At 42.1% G+C, this 21,973-nt stretch overlaps 1 protein-coding gene across 1 annotated transcript in view; it reads left to right on the forward strand.

The window, feature by feature from the left end:
* LOC134750715 (uncharacterized) overlaps positions 1–21,973 on the forward strand; it is a 38,194-nt gene that overhangs the window by 3,493 nt on the left and 12,728 nt on the right. The window contains exons 3-19 of the mRNA XM_063685951.1: positions 50–234; positions 697–890; positions 1,793–2,024; positions 2,662–2,921; positions 5,364–5,550; positions 6,075–6,252; positions 6,584–6,795; positions 7,066–7,239; positions 7,516–7,687; positions 8,104–8,209; positions 9,187–9,352; positions 9,663–9,861; positions 10,483–10,617; positions 11,207–11,291; positions 11,593–11,782; positions 11,921–12,082; positions 12,439–12,561. Of these exons, the coding sequence (XP_063542021.1) occupies positions 50–234; positions 697–890; positions 1,793–2,024; positions 2,662–2,921; positions 5,364–5,550; positions 6,075–6,252; positions 6,584–6,795; positions 7,066–7,239; positions 7,516–7,687; positions 8,104–8,209; positions 9,187–9,352; positions 9,663–9,861; positions 10,483–10,617; positions 11,207–11,291; positions 11,593–11,782; positions 11,921–12,082; positions 12,439–12,561 (2,960 nt within the window). The remainder of the gene's footprint in view (positions 1–49; positions 235–696; positions 891–1,792; positions 2,025–2,661; positions 2,922–5,363; positions 5,551–6,074; positions 6,253–6,583; positions 6,796–7,065; positions 7,240–7,515; positions 7,688–8,103; positions 8,210–9,186; positions 9,353–9,662; positions 9,862–10,482; positions 10,618–11,206; positions 11,292–11,592; positions 11,783–11,920; positions 12,083–12,438; positions 12,562–21,973) is intronic.

The following is a 21,973-nucleotide window of genomic DNA, read 5'->3' on the forward strand; positions in this document are numbered from 1 at the left end:
ATAGTAGTTAATGTGTCTTATAGTATAATAAACTTTATTCTGATTAAAGGACAATGCCGAGTTCGAGACCAAAGTCCCCCTAACCGGCCCAACCGGTTTGTGGGGCCGGAGTCTCCGCCTGGAGTCCGCCGAGGGGCGGGTCATGTGCGCCTCCATCCTCGCCGTGGACGAGGAGGCCGAGTCCTACGCGGAGGCGCGGTTCAGCTCGCCCGTGGCTGGCACTGTCACGTTCAGGTAACAACGCCGAGTACGAGACCAAGGTTCCTCTAACCGGCCCCTCCACCTGGAGTCCGCTGATGGGCGGGTCATGTGCGCCCCCGCCATCCTCGCCGTGGACGAGGAGGCCGAGTCCTACGCAGATCGCACCAGTGGCTAACACTGTCACTTTTAGGTATGTAGCCCCTTTTTATCTTAACTTGTAGCATCTGTTTTCGTGGCACTATCCCCTTTATACCGTTGAAGTCGTCTAATGAAGCCAGATGTCCTTTTAGTGCAAGGACAGAATCCACAGTCCAGTGCGCAAGAATAATTAACAACGTTCACACATTTGAAGGCAGCGTATTGACTTCGATAAGTTAATTTTCTCTATTTTAACGGCATCTCTTCTGGCTTCGTGACATGTTTTATATGACATGTCGTTGATATTGTTGGCAATGACAACTATGCTGAAGTTTAAGTTGAAGCTTTCTTTTCCAGGTGGCTCATACCACAAGACGCTTCCGAACCAGATGCGGACGTCACAACAGACCTGTATCACATGCGAGCAGTCCGCGGCTCCGAGGACTACACGCAGCATAAGTGGAAGCTGTTCGTCACCGACATCTTCGACACGTCGAGGAGCCACGACGACAGCTGCGACGTGCTCCAGGCCGTGTTCGACCCGGCTACGGGTGCGTTTTGAATTCTTATGAAAATTCATAAGCAATTGACGGTAACCAGTGCGGGTAGTTCGAAAAACTCGCGCGGCTAGAAGACGTTGATGTCAACTTTAGCCAGTCTTCTCCGAGAACACGGGGAAAACGCCGTCCTCGAAACGTCGGACGTCTTAAAACTTAAATACGCGATTAAGTCCCGTTTTACAATTTAATAATGTCAAATAATGTGTAGAAATCGTGAAAGTTTAAATCAATATGTTTTAATGCCAAAACGACATATTATTAATAATAAAAGTAAATATATTCGTACTGAACATAAAGAAGAACTTATAAGGACTGAATAATCTACAATTAAACTTTTAAGAAACTAATATGAATCGTAACAAACTTCCTCGATAGAAATACGCTCGACATTGCTGGGACATAAAGTACTGTTGTTATACTGTTGTGAAGTTACTGCATGCATCGATGCATCACAGAAAATATATCTAAAATAATGAAAAGCTATAATTGTTATAAGGTGGGTTTTATCTGAATCAAAAGAATTACTTTTATTAAATTAACATAACTCCGAGGTGTCCTGTTTCTCAAAATATATTTTTAAATCCTCCGTGTTTTCACGGGACACAAAAATAATACGCTAAAAGGTACATATTTTCTGCAAAAACCTGTTTCGTTTCAAGCCCTATGCTGCCTACACTTACCTAATGTAATGATGTACGCCGTTCAGCCTTACATTTTGTATAAGGCAGAAATATTTCCATAAAACCAGATCCTAATATAGGTACTTAATTTTGGTGCAATAAAGAATATTTACTTACTTACTTACTTACTTACTAATATAGGTACTTAGCGTACGACGTCAATCAAAAATTAATCAATTTTACTAACGAATAAGAATCCCACCCTGATTGCAGGTGGCGATGGGCTCAGCGTGGGCGACCTAGACGCGCGCATGGGCTTGGCGCACGTCGCACGCGACGGACGGGTATCTGCGCGTGCAACATACAAGCACGACGTCCTGCGCGCGCTGCGCGCCGACATGGACGCGACACGACGGAGCCTCTATGTGGTCGTGTACGATCATCAGCATGAAGATAGTTTCCTGGCTTGTGCCAAGCTGAGGTTGATGACGCCGCAGACCGCTAAGTACGTTTCTAAATGACATGGACGCGACCAAACAGAGCCTCCGGCGCGTGCTCGTGTATAACCATCAGCGGAAGGACAGCTTCCTGACCTGCGTCAATTTTAGGTTGATGCCGCCCCAGACCGTTTCTAAATAATCTAGACACGCGACGATATAGACGTGATACAACTTAACCTCGTGGTAGTGTGTGATATGATCAATCACCAGCACAAGGACATATTCGTGGCGTGCGCAAAGCTGAGGTCGATGCCGCCGCAGACCGCTAAGATATCTAACTGTCTGCTCATTTTCGTGACAATTTTACCAACATAAAGCCCTACTCAATCTGTGTCAATTTTCACAAAAAAATCACGTAAATCTTCAATCTGGCTGGCTAGCGAAACGACCATAGCCAAACAATCTCGTGCAATGACGCCTACTATATCCATGCATCTACTGATGCCGACGACGACGACAGGGACTGTGCGTTTTGAAAATTCGATTCACCATGTGGCCTACTTAAGTAGAAAACTGATTCTTAATATTAACACTACGGCAATAAATTAGGGGGCTTCTACGATAGCCCTTACAGTTCACAAACGCTCTCTATAGGTGTCGCTTCGTGTAGAATTTTACTAATATCTATGTGCTTGTATACAGGGCACTGATAAACATGGCGAGCGTGAAGGGAACAATATCCCTCCGGCAGCCTACGCCCTGGTCTCCCACGTGGGCCACCTTCGAGCTCAGTCCTGCTGCAGGGGACTACGAAGCCAGCTTGAGATTAGCCGGCTCTATACTGCGGTACACAGTGCGGGAGCTGCCGCCTCAGCCCACCGTGTCGCCGGAGCGCCGCTGTAACACTACGGGAGGAGTGTTCAATCCGTCTAATGTCGACCTTGGGACTGTTCCTCCAGCAGGTAAGTTGACCACTTTCTTAAAAAGTACTTAGACTACTCAGTCATGTCAACTCGTTGCTATATAAACCATGCATTCCTAACACCAATTCCATATTGTAATGTAGGTGGACTATGATTTGAGTTGATTATTATTGTCTAATCATCAACCTAGTTTTAGGACTAAGACGGATTATGTCATTAAGCGACCCAATTTTATCTTATATTTTATGTTATTTTCATGAAAATAGTGCTACATAACTTTAAAAACCCGTTTCATATCGTACAAACGTCTAACTGTGGCTGTATAAGATTCTGCCTTTGCTCATTTACGCAAGCGTAAAGTTAAAAAAAAACATTTTTGATGTATTCCTTTTAGTTCCCGCCTTATGAAATCGAGTAAATACAATTATTCAACAAAATAAATCAAGAATAATTTATTTTAACAATTTACTTACATCATTTTTGATAAAAAAAGATTCAATGCGGTATTTGTAAAATTAGAACATTGTTCCAGGCGGGGAAATAAATACACTATTTTCAATTTTGTTTCCACCCAGTTGCTCGTGGGACGGGGACGCAGAGGAGTACACTACTTTTCTGCACTAGAGCAGAAATTTATCCCTTTCTGCGCACTTTTTAGATCAACAACGACCCACTTGACACCACCGCATGAGATATGATTTTTTTGACGATTCCCTTAAACGGATCCCCACTATTTTTGTTACATTCTGTATATCACTTCAATGCCAAGACCTCCTGATAGAGTCACAGTTGAGTACGCGTCAGAAGTTTTTAGAATGACAGTTCTAATTCTGTTAGATGATTTATCTAAGGGGATTTGTAAATTGTTTCTGCAATTAATGTTCCATACCTACCTAATATTCAAGGCGATGGTGCGTTGAGGATTAGAAAGTTAACATTGTGTCTGGAAATTGTGAAATCGGCACATTAGTCATCCGTGAAGCGTTTCTCGTCGTGACCTCTTAGTACCATCGACTGAACATGAATATTAAATAAACCTTAGTGCATGGAGATAAGGTTTACAAAGTCAATGACGCATGTTACGTGCGATGTGGATGTAATGAGCTCATCATTAGTGCGATGACAACGTGGTAATTAGGTGAGCTGCAGGAGGTGTGTAGTTGTGTACTGACTGTGGGCAACACGCCAAATGGCTTAGTACTTTGGGGGCATGGTAGTACCCCCAAACCGAGCCAAGCGAAATGTATGGGCACTACCTACCTTTTCTCGAAGCGCGCTTAGTGGACTTATTAACCCTTAAATGCATAATGATGTATATATGCATCGTATATTTGATGGTCCGTGGCTCAATATGCAGCTATCCAAAATCACATTTATTACTTTTATACAGCATGACACATCTATTTCAATTTATTAAAAAGTTATACAAAAAATCATGCATTTAAGGGTTAAACATAAAAAGTTTCAATTGCATAGCTTCTAAAAAACCCTGAGTTCGTCACTCATTGACGATCATCAAAATTCTTAAGGTATTTCCTGAAGTCCTAGAAAGCTGTAAATTGGTATGTAAGCTAGTATTAGGACACAAACAACAAAAAATCCTAAAACATGGAACTTTTACCCCCCAACCCTTTAAACTAGCCCCTTAATCCAATTTTGCGGAAGTCTCGTAGAAACTTCCATCCCCTTGTTATAAATAATAAAATAAGTATTTCAGGATTTTTCATCACCCCCCCTTCCTATTAGGGGATGGAAAATTGTCATAAGTAACCTACAAAAAGTAGTGAAATCCCATCAAAAACATTTCATGTAAAAAGTCCTATTGCTCGCACTATCAAAAAGTTATCAAATTTCATGTAGAGCCAAGCTTCTAACTACACGCCCTAACTACAAGCCCTAACTTCATAAACTCTACACCTTAGTCAAAATATGTGGCTTAGCCGTTTCGCTGTTGTGTGTTGTCGCTTGTGTTGGCACAATGTTTATTTAGTTCTTGTATATTTATGGCATATAATTTAACACATATACTTACTACATATCTCCTTACAAAGCCGCCAAAGAGAAATACAATGGTTTGTTGTTAGCTAAAATGTCAACTTCGTCGCGTGCGCAGTTGTCATCGTAGTCACATTTCTGGGAGGAATGTCGCAGCCCCCGCAGGTCATTGTCTATTGTTGGCTGCACATCTTATCTGTTGATGTTAGAGAATTCCGGCCACACTTGTTGTGGCTACGTAGTGAATGTGTACCTATTATAGTTATTCTAGTTTTGCGACTGGCAAAATGCATACATACAACATACTTTAGGAAAAATGCATTTGATTTTAACTTGAAATTTGAAATGTCCCAACTCCAAAGTAGTTCACTTCGATTTGTCATCACTCATCCTTGTGCAAGGGAAACAGTTCACAGTTTAAGTTAGCTCCACTGCTTCCATGTATTTATACGAGAAATACTTAGGGTTTTTTATTGTGCTTTACAGGCATGGGCACACAGGACCAGTACGCGGTGGGCGACCTCCTAGGAAAGCTATTAGGGCGCTCACCACGGCTACCACATGCCTACTTACTGCCGGGGCTGGCACCAGAACTCGTAGGGATGTACTGGGACGTGTTCCTTCCGCTACAGGGTTCCGCGTCCGTGCGTCACCGTGCCCTTCTTGTTGAGAGGTAACACTATGCACTTTGTACGCGGTGGGCGACCTACTATTAGGGAAGCTGTTAGGGCGCTCACCACGTCTACCACACGCCTACTGACGAACATGCAGCCATGTAAGATGTGCAAGCTACTGCTGACGTGTTTCTTTGCGCTATGACATAGGGACCATAGAGTTCTTTATGAAGCGAGTATTTAGGTTCTCAGAGGTCCGCAACGCGTAACTGGCTTTATCACGCCTGATAAAAAACTGCGACTATCGTCGCTCATGGTCATAATGAACAACAAAAGAGCCCTAAACGGGCACCGCGTTCGATTTTCTCCGGAGCGTGCGTGCGATGAAATGAGGCATATATAAGTGCACTAATGCATTGCCGACTTTTGAAAACCCTGAACACTCGCATATTGAAAAGAACCCTCGATAATGGCGCTTTTATTGTTGTTGTGCCACAAATCTAGAAAGTGGGGATGAGCTTTTCTCCTTTGGCGAGATGCAGTTTAATGTGTTTTAATAATCCGGTTTTACATCGTGTTTCAGACGGGCGCCTTATCCTTCCGTGTGTGGCTTAGTAGTCCCTTACGAGTCGGACACTGGGTACCAAACGCCCATGACAACGGCTGAGGCTGTGTTCCGATACCCGCTGGTTGGTAGAGTCTTGTTCAGACAGCCACAAGACCGGTCCTGGGAGGACACCACCATCATCATCGAGAGCCTGGTCAGTAAACAGTATTAGCTGCTGCACAGCAACTGGTCGGTTAAATGTTTATGATGGTATCCGCTATGGATGCCCGATGGTGTTCTATACGCTAGTCCATAGCTCTGTAATCTATCTCGATTCTTATACCTGCTGCATCAAGGAATCGAGAAAGGAACACTCTTCTCCCGCCCCGCTTAGTAATTTCAAAGTGCTATTAAGTCTTGAAAATGAGAACCATCTTTGTTTGATAGTTCTGGTGTTTAGTTAAGTGTTAAGTTATAATGAACCATCTGATACTAATATGTCCTGTTGACTTACTTTACTAATAATTCTCCTTCTCATTCATCAGGTTCACGCGGATGGCGCTAATGTGAACGACACATTCGGTCACCGCTGGGCGCTCCACGAGCGCGCGCCGGGCGCTGACTGGTACAACTGGTCGAGACGTTGTGAAAGCGCTGGGAATGAGTGGGAGCCCCGGGGACTCCAGGTCGACCCGCGGCAGCCGGACCTCTACTGCGGGCATGCGCCGCTCTGCCGACTCGGAGATCTCACCACCAGGTAGTGCTACAAAATTCCATGCAATAAGAAAGTTCTGCAGTCTTGTACTGGGAGTTGCAAAAGTGCATACCCACTTTATGAATGAAGCAGGTGTGTGTAGGTACGTGTATCATGAAATGTCTTAAATCTCACTGGATCGCTGATTGACAAGGGTTATTTACTTTTGACTGTGGCTGAATGGAAATAACACTAGTTATAAAAAAAAGTTAGGCTCTACAACGACGACTAAGTAGATGAATTATGACTATTTTTTTGTGCAATTGATTGCAGGCACGGCATGCTGTCAGTGGCAGGTCGTAAACGCGCCGCGACAAAGCTGACACGACGGCTGTTCTCCGATCCCGTGTTGTCTCTGTCTGGTCGATACTCTGCCTTTAAACGCTCGCTCATCATCCTTGACGACCATGGGCCTGTCGCACGCGGGGAGCGGATGGCCTGCTCCGTGTAACTATCTGTCTTTCTCTAATGATAATTCTCTAACTCTCAGGAAAATAAGGATGAATGTAATAATTTTGCTAAGGATTTAACGCTTAAATTATCTGATGGCTGGATCTTTCTTACTGTTACATCGATTTTATCGTAATAATCGTTGGTTGGGGTCGATGTTTATTTGTTTAAGTCGCAGTTTTTAAACAGTGGTGTCACTGAAGTATTTTCTACTGACAAAGTCTTGACCAAACCAAAGGAACAGCACTATTAATTGTTTATAATTGTGTGCAGTATCGTGGGTTCAGCTCGTCGGAAGGCGGTAGTCCACGACTGGTTCGGCGAGGCCGCGGGAGCGGGGTTGCAGGGAAAATTAGAAATCACCCAGCAGTCTGCTTATGACATCGCCAATCTACAGCTTAAGCTAGATAATCTGGAGGACGTGCGGGACTACCAGATACATGAGGTACCCCATCCAGGTTCAGGGGTTGCGGAGTTGCAATGACGGCTAGAAATCACCAAACAGTGCTTATATTTAATATCGCCAATCTACAGATCTAGCTGTATGATCTGGAGGACGGGCGGGACTACCAGACAATGACACGAGGTACACCACCAAAAATTTCCCGTTTCCCAAAGAATTAGAGGTATTTGCAAAAAGGGTCAAGTGCTTGTGATAATGGGGCTCCTAAGAAAGGGATTGGATTAGACCGACCCTGAAATCGAAATGGAGTCTTTAAAGGCACCATTCGCCGAGTTATTCGTACGCTTTAAGCAATTTATTGAAAGGACCTGTACTATCTGTAGATTTACTCAATTCCTACTTAATTTGGTACTGACCTTGTCTTTGCCTAGCGTTATTTTGTTTTGTTGTGGCTGCAGGCTCCGGTGGAGAAGGAGCTGGAGTTCCCCTGCGAGACCAGCACGCTGCTCGAAGTCTACAACCCCTACAACGTCAGCAAGTCCTCGAGCCCACAGCCCACAAAAGGTAATTTTAACTACCGTACTGAGGGCCTACAACATTGACAATCGAAATTTCGTTATTTATTTATTTATTTTATTTATTTTTCTTATAAATAAATAAATAAATATTATAGGACATTCTTACACAGATTGACTAAGTCCCACGGTAAGCCCAAGGAGGCTTGTGTTATGGGCACTCAGACAACGATATATATAATATATAAATACTTAAATACATAGAAAACACCCATGACTCAGGAGCAAATATCTGTGCTCATCACACAAATAAATGCCCTTACCGGGATTCGAACCCAGGACCATCGGCTTCACAGGCAGGGTCACTACCCACTAGGCCAGGCCGGTCGTCAAATATTAATAATTATATGTTTATTATATCTTCTTCTTCATCAATCAAATATGCAAAAGCGATAAACTGTTATATATACTGAACGTTGTCATTTGCCCGCCTGCATAACACACTCACAAGTCAACGATCATCAATTCATCATCATGTTTGTATAGTGTCGATACAAACCCGATAGGGTTTCACGGCACTTTTCAGTTTCAATGTAAGACTTTAATTTTAATTTAGAATAAATAAATAAATAAAATGAATAATAATAATGATCCTTCTTGTTTCTCTCGGTACTCGGTACCCTTTTTACAGAATGATCGTGGCGATTAGTAGTACCCGTCAAACAAGTTTGTCAGTAGAAAATCGCGAAATCCAATTTTCTATTGGACGATAACTCTTCGCGCTTACATTTTTTAAATTTGCCGCTGTTTTCTACTGACGGAAATGGCTTGACAGAGTATATATACCTAAATAATACCTACAGGTATTTGAGCTTTTTATATAAGAAAGAAAAACTTCATAGGTTTACTGCAGAATCTACAGCTATTAGAACCCTGTTAGGTACAAGTAGCAGCTATCTTCTATCTTTTGTATTTTTCGTGTACTAATAAAACATAATATGTATATTGTGGTTATCTTCGTAACAGGCACGGTGGATGAGTACGCCGTCGGCGCGTTAGGAGACAAGTTCGGTCTGCTGGAGCACCAGCGACGCACGCAGAGCACCAACAACGACACGGTGTTGTCGCTGTTCGGCGAACAGAGCGTGCTCGGCCGCTCACTGCTACTCGCGCGCGCCAAGGGCACGAGAAGGTAAGTTGACACTTTAAACAATGCAAAGACTTTAACGCTCAAGAACACTTATTCCTTATCTATTGGTTCTTCTCCAGAAGCCCTGCAGGCAGTTAAGTCCCAACTTAACTTTTCAATCCTGCTTCATCACATTTTTATTCGACCCCGGGACGGCCCGGGCGGGACAACCCACTATATAAATTCCTCTGTCTATATAGCTTATGCTTATCAAATTCAAATTCGATTTTCTTCGTATTCAGCTCGAAATTGGATAGGCTTCGTGGCATTATTAATAGAGAACAATTGCTAAGTAATAACAAAACTGTTACAGGTGGGCATGCGGTACCCTCCAGCGCGGCTACAGTCCTTCCGAAGCGCGAGAGCTGAGGGCCATAGCCTCCTTCCACCATCCCGGCGGCTTCGCGTGGGGCTACGTGCGGATGACTCAGCTTGTTAGCAGCGACGGAGGCACTAGTGACACCGTGCTTGAGCTCAAACTACGGTACCCGGGCGACAAGGACCGGAACATGGTAAATACCCGCTAAGGCCAAACTATTATCAAGGGAACTCGGAATAGTTGGTATAAATATAATGTCAATGTTCTTCCATTTAGAGTTGGAACATACGATATGGCTTACGGCTAACTGTGGTTGTAATCTTATTTTAGGACCACGGTGATCATCGTCCTTTTTATCAAAAAAAAATCAATTTCTGAATAAAAGCCAACCGTCGAAAAATGCCATCCATCCTTATCTAATAGTTACCTCTCGCCGACTTTTATTTATCAGGTGCTCATCCAATTTGTGGCTTCTTTTTAGACCTCACCAGTTGTACCTGTATATCTGTATTTACTACTTAACGAAAGCCTGACCACGAGTATATGATCACGAACATGATCAGCGCCCTCTTGACAATGATCATATATTACTGGTCAGGCTTTACAACACAAACCAAGCATACGCATTGAGCTTGCTAAGTGACTAGGTTGACTTGTGTAAGGTTGTCACATAATATGCACTTGATTATGTTTTGCATTATTAATTTTTATTTCAAACAAGTTAAACAGTATAACAGCTTATTAATTTTATTATCGTAAAGAGTATTGTAAATGTCAAAACATTGAAGTTTGAGGATTATTTATTGTATTGCAGACACACGGGCACCGCTGGGAGGTGTGGGTGAACCCCGTGGGTGTGGACGCGGCAGTAGCAGTGGCGGGTGTTCGCTGCGTGGCCGGGGGCTACCGCTGGAACCCATACTTTACACAACTGGCTGATCCTCTCAACGTAAGTTTGTATCAGTTTTTGCAGGCACACGAGCAGCTAACAAGTCAGGCACTGGCACTACGCTCTGGGACCGGTGGAAGCCGTAGTTCACGCAACCAGGTGACTTCCTTAACGTGTCAGTCTGCCAGGAAGTCAGGCACTGCTTACGACACGTACCTTTTCGACAATTTCGACGCTGCACGCTGTGTCAAACACAAAAGCTGCCACTTGGACGCCACGTCACCGAAGTCTCAAAACTGAAATTAAACTTTATGCATATATGCACGTAGGCCTATGTTGCTCAGTGGTCTGTGACAGATTAATCGGTCTTTGGCGTTGGACCGGCGGTGCCGATATATTCTCTTCGAATTAACACGATTCTTAGTGCGATTTCTTTGAATGATAGCTTAACAACTTTGTATCTGGCTCTGAGATAGTGTCGCTACAAACAGTTTACATATTATGGCAATAATGTGCGTAAGCAATCCTTCGTCCTTTTGTTGCTGTAAATATTTTGTTGTATTCTAAATATTTTTATTTAGAATTTTATATGTATACCTACATATGTTATGTTATTGTACTTATAAATGCTGAATAATGTTTTGTTCAGCACGAGTTGTACGACGCGGAGTGCGGCGCGGACAACCCGCTGCGGTGCGACGCCGGTGACCTTACTTCGCGTCTCGGCACCATCAGTAAGTCGCCCGGCTACTTACTTCACAACTAGATCATATTTTTCCGCTTTTGTATTAGGTTGTTTCGTAATTCTACATCTTCCTAAGGAAGAATTTCTTTAAGAGCCAGAAGACAGTTTTTGATATGACGGACTGGATCGCAAGGCACCAAGCTAGGGGGCGTGTGGAATAGGATTATCTTTAACACTTCTTTATTCACAGACGTGAAATCAAGAAATAAATGGCTAAAGTAAATTTCTGCAAAGCGGGAACTCTCGGCTGCCAGTTTGACTCCCCCTAATACTTACACCACCATTTTCAGGTGTGGGAGCAGGACGGCAGGTGGTGACAGACGCAAATCTTCCACTAGAGGGGCCGGCGCGGGCGCTGGGTCGGTCGCTGGTGGTGTTCGCGGCGCGGGGAGGGCGGGACCGGCTCGCCTGCGCCAACATCGAGGAAGACCACGACATCGTCAAATACGTCAACATTCTAAAGCCGCCGCGATTCGCCATGTGAGTTCAAAGTAGACTTGTGCCGTTGTGTTTCGAGAACGGCATATACTTATCGTTCTAGAACCGTAAGCCAGCAACAATTTTTATGACATACTTACATCACCAATGCCATACTTACACCGACCTGTTGCCTTTCAGAGGCCAGTTCCTGGCGGAGGTGCGTCGCGTAATGGGAGTGCCACCATGGCTGCTCTGGGCGGAGGCGAGACGATCCAAGCCCCTACATAGTGGAGCTTGTCTCCAACTGCTGCTGCACTTCTCAGGGCCTAATGCAGCGCGCCTGGAGCAGGACTTCACCAAGTAATTGCCTTAAGTTGTTAAAGAGTTACGTGCGATACGAAGCTCAACGCAAAGCAGACGGTGATGAATTGATGTCGCTGCAGAAATTTGCATTGCACTACAAAAGAGACAGATCTTATATTACTTCTAATTGAACATCGTAATGCTTTATCTGAGTGACGTTACACTACTGAATTTAGTGACGGTTTGGGCAAAGTCCCGTGTCTCCATTAACCAACAATTATTTCATGGCACATTATGGGCTTCGGAGCCTTCGGATCTTCCAGGAATGATTATTTTCACAAGAGGGATCTAACTGAAGCTCAGGGTATTAATTGTAAAAAGTCTTAGCACTTTATACTATTTGAATTTTGCAGGTTACTAGCGACGGGTCGTCTGGACTCGCCCAGCATCTTCATCCCCGGGCACGTGGACTCCAAGCGAAAACGGACGTCATCTTATAGACAGTGCGGCGTCACTGATCCTAGTGACAAACGTACGTGCTTTAATTTTGCCCTACTTTCTAATATCGGCTCACAAAAAGGTGGACTGACGGTTATACTAAAAGTAACTCACGATTTTGATGGTCAGCTTCGTTGAGATCCCTTCAATTCAACACTTCAAACTCTCGCGTTTTGTACACATAATTAATGTCATTAAAGGGTCTAACGCGATTAAATTTAATTAAATATTTTACCTTTTTTCAACCAACCTTAGTGCAACCTGGCTGAAACGTCGGAAAAAAGGTAAAATAATGAAATTGAATCGCGTTAGACCCGGTAATAATATTAATTATCCCTTTAATTCCTCATCGATTCCTTCATTAAAAATGATTTTTGGCTTACCTGGACGCATCCGCCGCTTCTCAGCTAGAAATCCCTAGCGTGAAGTTTGAAGGGGATTTCTCAAATATAGACAAACAACAAATACTAATGACGAATGTTTGAAATAAATCGTATCCGAACATGAAGATAATTTTATGTTAACGTGACGTATCGTGGCCATGTTTGGGCTATTTGAATCTGTGCACACAATAGAATGTTGCTTGAATTGGAAAATTAATTACCTACGTGAGAATACGGTAAACAATTGAATAAGTTTAAAATGGCACTTTTAACTGTTTCAAAAAGTAGTTTTGCCTTAGTTAAAGTAATACTATAGGTACATCTGGATGAATAGTCGTGTTTGTTGCAGAGCGGCCGCTGTTCGCGCCGCGGCCGGCGCCGGCGCGCGCGCACGTGACGTCACCGCCCGCGCCCGCGCTCGCGCTCGCGCTCGCGCTCGCCGTCTGCTCCGTGCTGTTGTTGTTTAATTTATTTATTTAATTATACTTTTATACGCGAATATTAAGTAGTTGTTTTATTTCGGACCAGCTCTGCCCGCGACTTATAGCACAAACACGATAACCCCTATTAAACATTGCAACCGCGCTATACTGTCCCCTCAATATATACCCTCTTAGGACATACATTTCGAGATAAAAAATATCTATTAACTAAGACTCCACTGTCCGTCTGTCTGTCTGTCACCAGGCTGTATCTCATGAACCATGATAGCTAGGCAATTGAAATTTTCACAGATGGTGTACTTCTGTTGCCGCTATAACAACAAATACTAAAAAGTACAGAACCCTCGGTGCGGGAGTCCGACTTGCACTTGGCCGGTTTTTTTCTTATTTTGAATACGATTTTGCAGTGTTGTCTCTGGTACTAGCAAGGGTCTCTACTCTCTATTGTTTCCCATAAAGTTTTAAGTCATAATATATTGTTTGTCTGCATTTTCGTTAGTCATAATTTGGTTTTTCTCAGAAACCTAACCTAACGGTACGTTAAACATCACGGTTCGTGAGATACAGCCTGGTGACAGACAGACTGACAGCGGAGTCTTAGTAATAGGGTCCCGTTTTTACCCTTTGGGTACGAAACCCTAAAAAGTAAAATTAAAAAATAATACTATCTCTTAACTGTGACGCCCTGCGTCCCTGATTCCCGGAATAGAAACTAGGGCGGGCGGGCCATGCGAGGTGCAGGGCGCGGGGTGGGGGGGTGCATCACCCCTACGCACTTTCGGGTTCCGGGCGACCTAACCTTGCAGTTATTGATTTATTGCTAGCCCTGTGGCACCACCTATTACATGTTACACAGTCAAGTAATATAATATCAATAGTCTCTTAATAAACTACTGTAAACGTCCAACTTTGCTAATTCGGTCTATGAGTTGAGTACTTGCAATGCAACAAGCCTGCCTACAACTAAACCTCCAACAAACTAAGTGATATGAGACTGAGGTTTCCGCTCGTCTCGTATTTAATCATTTTATTTAAACTTTGGCCAAAGGGATTGTCTATGTCTACCTGTCCACCATTGGGCCAAACGGAGACATACATTGGTGTAGGAAATAGTCAATCTCAAGGCGAATGCCAAAGCTCGGACGGAACCGGTTTTTTCTTCATACAAAAAATACCGGTATTATTACGTTCTTTTTCGTTCTTTGGTTTATTATGTTGTGTTTATTATTATTTCATTTTTAATGGGACAATCTAATAATACGAAGTTGTTAACTAAATACATGATTCAGTCCTACGTAAAGAGCATAAAATAATTAAAAATATTGGGCTATTTTGGGTTTAAAAAAACCCGGTTACGAGCCCTGGAGAATGCTGACCCTCTAATTGGTTTTCTGTTCTTTTTTGTATTGTAGTTTTCGAGCAACAACCGCGAACATGATTATTCGAATTCGATGCGTCTCTATCGCTCTAAACTAAGCAGTTATGAAAGAGTGGGTTTTTAAAGTGCGATTTACAGGTGTCACAGGCGTGTTATTACTAAACTGGTAACAAAAATACTTCACAATATTTTTTTATATATTAACAATTATAAATACATACAATACAGCGAGGAGAGGCATAATAACACGCACTGTGATTATTACCAAATCCTAAAGAAAAAACAAAGTTACTGTTACTGCGCGCAATGTATAATACTGCACCGCTGCGTAAGTCTGTGAGACGTGTCACAATCGCGGTTTTCTCCAAATTATGTAGCATAACTTAAACACATTTGTATGACTTAAATTAAAGTACCTACTAAAGTATTATTAATTTTAAAGTATTATTAAAAGTAAAATTAAATAATAAATAAATATTATAGGACATTCTTACACAGATTGACTAAGTCCCACGGTAAGCCCAAGGAGGCTTGTGTTATGGGTACTTAGACAACGATATATAGTATAATATATAAATACTTAAATACATAGAAAACACCCATGGCTCAGAACCAAATACCTGTGCTCCTCACACAAATAAATGCCCTTACCGGGATTCGAACCCAGGACCATCGGCTTCGCAGACCCACTAGGCCAGACCGGTCGTTAAAACCGTAGGAATAATACTTTAGTTAAACGCTCAAAATCCTAAAATTAAAAAAGATGGAAATTTAGTTATCTAACATAGTCAAATGTCCCGCAGCCTCCCGCGCGCCCTAATTCCGCCTTGCAGTTGGGATTCCGGGGAACAGTGCCGCGGGGCGCCGTCAGCTTCAATATACGAGCTTTAGGCAATTATCTGACATAGATGCGCAACAAATGCGCCGCTGTCACCCGCCTGCCCTCCACCCTGCTCTGCAGTTGGAATTCCGGGAATCAGTGCCGCGGGGCGAATAGGGTGGCAATTGGCATGCACCCCGTGCGCAATATACGCGCAGCTTCCCGACCGCCCTTCGCCTCACGCCGCCCGCCCTGCAGTTTGAATTCCGGGAATCACTGCCGCAGGGTGCCGTCACAGTTTAAACATGCCAGTTGTCCGACATGTTATCAATGTACTGATACGGATAGTACACTACGGGATACACTGTAAAACTCCGATTTAACTCAAACGTAAGCTTTGTTAATTCATGTTTTAGGAACCTAAACACATACACACACACACACATTACACTCACACGCACACGCACACACACACACACGCACACGCACACACACACACACACACACACACACACACACACACACACACACACACACACACACACACACACACACACACACACACACAGACACACATGCACACTCATATGGACTATGGACTTGCAAGTCCATCTTCTCATTAGGTTAAATTAAGTTATAAGTAATTACTTTTGTTAATCTGATATTGTGTTCATTTTTATTTCTTTAAATTTATATTTATATTTTAAAACCATTTATTACCAATTTTTCTTACTTAAAAAGAGGCACCAACACTTACCTGTATAAGTAATTCTTAAACGAAATAAACAATTTTTCATTTTCATTTTCAATCGTGGTCTCATTTCAAAACAGATTCCATCAATGTTTACTTGTACAATAGATACCCTGTGTGACCAGCAGAGGCAATTAATTGGTTAATTTTGCTATGAATTCAGGAAAAACAAATATAACAGTGCGTTTCTCAACTAACTTCCTGCGTGGCAGCCTAGCTCTCTGCCCGCTGTTACTTTCGTCCCCGGTTTCCCCTAGGTATCGCAAGGGCTCAGTTCGGAGGAAACTACGACTTTCACGGAGTCCCAATTTGCGCCGTATATTGTATTATTAATATTTATTATTAATATTATAGGACATTCTTACACAGATTGACTAAGTCCCACGGTAAGTCCAAGGAAGCTTGTGTTATGGGTACTCCGACAACGATATATATAATATATAAATACTTAAATACATAGAAAACACCCATGACTCAGGAACAAATATCTGTGCTCCTCACACATATAAATGCCCTTACCGGGATTCGAACCCAGGACCATCGGCTTCGCAGGCAGGGTCACTACCCAAGTACCCACTAGGCCAGACCGGTCGTCAAAATATCGCCGTATCCATTGCAAAAGCCCTGTAGAAGTGTATATAGATCATAATAATAATAAACTTATAAGCGGCCACAGTTGACTGCCATGTGTATAAACTATGACACTACTCCTGTATCCTAAAATATATCTCGCTGCCCAGCAACAGCGCAGGCGAGCGCGGGGCAAGGATCGCAGGAGCGAAGGGGGGGGGGGAAGGCAACCAGAGCAATTACTAGGCGAAAGGGGTGCAGGAAGGGGATGATGGCGACAGGGCAAGGTTCCGCGGAGACTACGGGGGTGGCTCGCAGAGCGCATGTGCATTGATTTATCGGTTGCACCTAGCCTCGTCCTTCGAATTTCTCTATAAGTACCTAATGCTTCAAGCCCTGATTTTTTTTAAATCACTATAGCTTATAAGCTTGTGGAGGTATAATATGTACGTGTACTTATATTTTATTTTTTCATACAAATAACAGTTTGCAGCTTCAGTTACCAAACTTCAATAGAAAAATTAATTTAGAAAAACTAAGATTATGCAGTTCAGTCAAAGGACAAAAGCGCCAACACTTAATATTGCATATCAAGGAAAAAATGTTGATAAAGTTCGTTTAACAAAATTTCTAGGCCTTTCAATCGATAGCGTGCGATATGTCGTGGAAGACGCATTCCGAAGAAGTATGTAAGAAACTATACCGATTTTCATATGCTCTATACAGATTAGCGAAAACTACCGACCGCAGCGCCGTACTAACCGCCTATCATGGATTTGTTTCATCAACTCTACGCCATGGGTTAGTTTTCTGGGGAAACTCTACATATCGACACTCTGTTTAGGACGTAGTAACTATTTATTAATCTGTGGTTTAGGGCACAAAAACGATGCGGGCTATCTGTGGACTAAACCCTCAGGAGAGTAGCATGCCTCTTTTAGAGGCGCTAAAGTTACTGACATTTCCATGTCTGTATATTTTTGAGGGAAGCGTTTTTGTCAAAAGTAATTTAAACTTTTTTCCGTTCAAAGAGCAAAAGCGAACTTGCAGCCTTCGCCCAAGAAAACCAGCGCACGGTGGGCTGGCCTTAGGCCATAACTCAAAAAAACGCATGTGGTAGTTTTTGGTTTCCAATGACTGAATATTATTAGCTAAAAAGTATATTTATAATAATAGGTCTACGAGGTAACAAAACGTCATACAAACAGGATTAGAATATTTTGTTTGCTTAAACTTCTAGTTATGTTCCCAATGAATTCTAACATTGAAAGTAGTGTTGTTTTGAAGCTTGATATCTCTAGATTAACGGCCATAATAGATTATATGTAGACCCCTGCGGGTTAGATAGTTAAAAGACTGCTACGCTTGGGTAAGCGAACGCGTAGCAGCTCTACGAAAATATTACGAATGACAATTCAACTTTTTTTTTTCAGATGATATGTACATCGCATCATTTACAAGAGGATTTATATTCGAACAAGGGCTACCTACGAGTGGTTCAGATATTGAAAGACGTCGTCAAGTGCTGCAATATTTAATACAAATGGTACCAAATCCGAAAATGTGGATACAAGTAATTTGAATAACGTCATCAAGTATATTTGCAATCGAATCGTGGTTTTTTGGATATCTTCTGGGAGAAAAAAGTGTGCAGTTCTCAAGACACAAGCGGACTGGTTCAGTGAGAAGCAAAATGTAAATCTGCCAAAAGTGAACAAAAAGGCGTTAATTGTTGATTTGGAGCAATATGCCGTAGAAACTATATATATGTGCACTAGTTATAAGAAACATGTACCGTTTGTGCCCAAATAAACATTAAAACTGCAGAACAACTTTTGAATGCCTACAAATGGTATCCTTTGCCTGCATCCGTCCATAAAGTACTTTTGCATGGTGCAATTATAATAGAAAATGCTCTGGTACCTATTGGTGAACTTTCAGAAGAAGCTGCAGAATCAAACAGTAAAAATATTAAGTTGTTTCGGCTTAACCATACAGGAAAAATGTTTCGAGATGTCACCAACTCAGACCTTACTCATAGGTTACTTCTGAACTCCGACCCATTCATCAGTTCCAGTTCCAGTAGGAGATTACCTCGCAAAAAGAAATCAACACTATCCTTAGAAGCATTAAGTTTATTACATTGTATAAAATAGCGTAGATTTCACTTATACAATTTTACTTTTTGTTTTCCTTTATTCATTTTCTGTGTTAGGCTAGAAACATATTGTTTTTGATACTATTTTATTTACAAGATTTATTTAACCTTTACATATATTTGTTCTATAGCATATATTATACGAAATAAGTTTATTTTACTGATTTTCTGTTATTAAATAGTTATAAGTAACATACACGTTTAAGGACTTACTAACTTTAATTCTACATGTATTAATCTGCATTTTTGGTTAGTTTTTATTTACCTATGCTTGTCTGTTAGCATAAATAGTACATTATGATACAAATTAACAAAGAGTAGTGAAAAAACTGTTTTATTAGATATATTTAAATCGGCTGGCATGAGGTCGTTAGTTTCATTTCCTACCAGAATCTGCCTCACAACAAGTACATGCATCGATCACGCTTACACCAATATACCAAAAAACGAAATTGTGCGTGTAGAACCGTACGATATGTATATATCGGACCATAAATGTATATCAATTGTCATAGCAATAACTAGAATTGTACAACTTAATAATATAATATGGAAAAGATTATTTACGGAAATGAATATTTACAACTTCAACTATTGTTTACATAATTACGACTGGGCTTTCTTAAATAATAAGCAGTCTTGTCCCGATAAATTGTTTGATAATGTGGTTAATATTATAATAAGAACATACGATATAAATTTTCCCTTAAAAAAGTATCCACTAAAAAATGTTACTAAATCATGGGTTAACGAACCAGTAATAGAATCGCGGAACCGATTACGTAGTGCTAAAAAAACACTGTTATGTAATAATATGTCTAACGACGTCCAATCTAGCGATATAGTGTTGGCACTCGAGAATACGTATTCTAGGGAACTTAACGCCGCTCGCAAAGAGTACATTAATAACTCAATTTCCAAAAGTGACAATATTTGCAAAACCTCCTGGCGTATCATAGCATCCGAAACGAGTGGCGGCATTAAAAAGCAAGATGCACTTGATGTACTGATAAGGGCATCAGCTGATGGATCGAACGAGCACCGCGCTGCAGCTACTGCCGCCGCGCTGAACCGGTTTTACGTCGACGCAAACAAGTACACCTGCGCACACGCTGACATCCCAGCTGCACTGCAAGTTAGTAAGTATATAAAAAAAACACGCTAACTTAATGAAACTCGAACCATTTTCTGCTGAATGTGTAAAAAAAAACATACAACGAATCAAGCGTAAGGATTCGAGAGATATTAACGACATGTCTTCTCGCTTACTTGACATACTACCTACTTTTTTGTTTGACATTTTAAGTGACTTAATTAATAGATGCATAAAAAATGGTTACCTATCCCAATAGTTTAAAAAATATCAAAGTTCAACCTATTTATAAGGGTAAGGGCGACATGAATTCATTTAAGAACTTCAGACCCATATCTTTAATTCCACTTTTTTCGAAGATCTTTGAACATCTATTGAGCGGCAAACTTATGTCATATTTCAACTTAAATAACATACTAAATAATCAGCAATATGCATATCAACGTGGGAGGTCGACGATTGACGCTGCGCGGGATGTGGTAACCAGAGTAACCGGCCACCTCGACGGCAGGCGACAGGTCGCAGCTATATTCTGCGATTTGTCGCGCGCCTTCGAGCTCGTCAGTCATCCTCTTATTTCAGCCAAGCTTGAACACTATGGTGTCACCGACAGCTTCTTACATGTAATCGCCTCCTTCTTAAAAGGGCGTAAACAGCTGACGTCTGTCCGCGGTGCAAAGTCCGACCTTCTCGAGTTGGGAGACATTGCGGTGCCTCAGGGTTCCGTGATCGGAAATAATCTGTTCTCGATACTAATGAACGATTTCACAGCCGCCACGGACGATGCCGAGATCGTGATGTTCGCCGACGACGGTTGTGTGGTCGTTGCGGCTGACAGCCAGGACCTACTTGGAACAAAACTAACCAAGGTAATGAACCAAGTAGCATCTTTGTTTTCAGTCAACGGTATGATATTTAATGTAGAGAAAACGAATATAGTTCATTTCTGTTTGCGTGGTAAAAAGGACCAACCGCTGCTTATCACGTGCAACGGCCAGCTCGTCCCACAGGTCGATCAAGTAAAATACCTCGGTCTTGTTATAGATACTAGATAGCAAACTATCATGGAGTCCACACATAGACTGGTTATGTGACCGCCTGTCGTCTGCCTGCTTCGCATTAGGTAGACTGCGACCTAGTCTCGACCCGGCCAATGTCAGGAAGGCCTATTTTGGCTACGCCCATTCCTTACTTACATATGGTGTTGACCTGTGGGGGGATGCCGCTGACCGAATGAGACCATTCCTTATGCAGAAACGCGCGATACGTTGTATATCAGGGGTCCCATGGGACCATCCGGCTCAAGAGCTATTTAAAGCCACTAAAATACTCACATTACCGTGTGTATACATTCTCGAGGTGGCAAAGTACGTGCGACGTAATCTTGCGCACTTTCCTACACGCGGTGACACGCGAGGGGAGAATAGCAGGAGGTGCGACGAACTGCGACCTCCTCGAACACGGCTTGCCAAATCGAGAAAATGTCTACACACGATGGGACCCAAGATATACAATGCATTGCCACACGAGATAAGAAATGCTACAAGCTACTGCTCGTTTAAAAATAAACTTAAAAATAAACTAGTGCATGAGGCCTACTACTCGTTGGACGCTTTTTTTCGAGTGCCAGACTAAGTAATAAAGATTGGATCCTTATGATAAATAGAAACTGGTTAGTTAGCCAAGTAATTTTCAAATAATGAATAGTGTAATAGATTTAAGAACCTGGTATTAAGACATAATGACATGTAAAAATATTTTTTATCAATAAATGATCGTATCGTATCGTATCGTACAAGTGTGCTAAGTTGGTCATTACACACGAGGCGATATTGTGCGCGCGAGCTGTAAGCG

The sequence above is a fragment of the Cydia strobilella genome, chromosome 20, assembly GCF_947568885.1.
Source record: "Cydia strobilella chromosome 20, ilCydStro3.1, whole genome shotgun sequence".
NCBI lineage: Eukaryota > Metazoa > Arthropoda > Insecta > Lepidoptera > Tortricidae > Cydia > Cydia strobilella.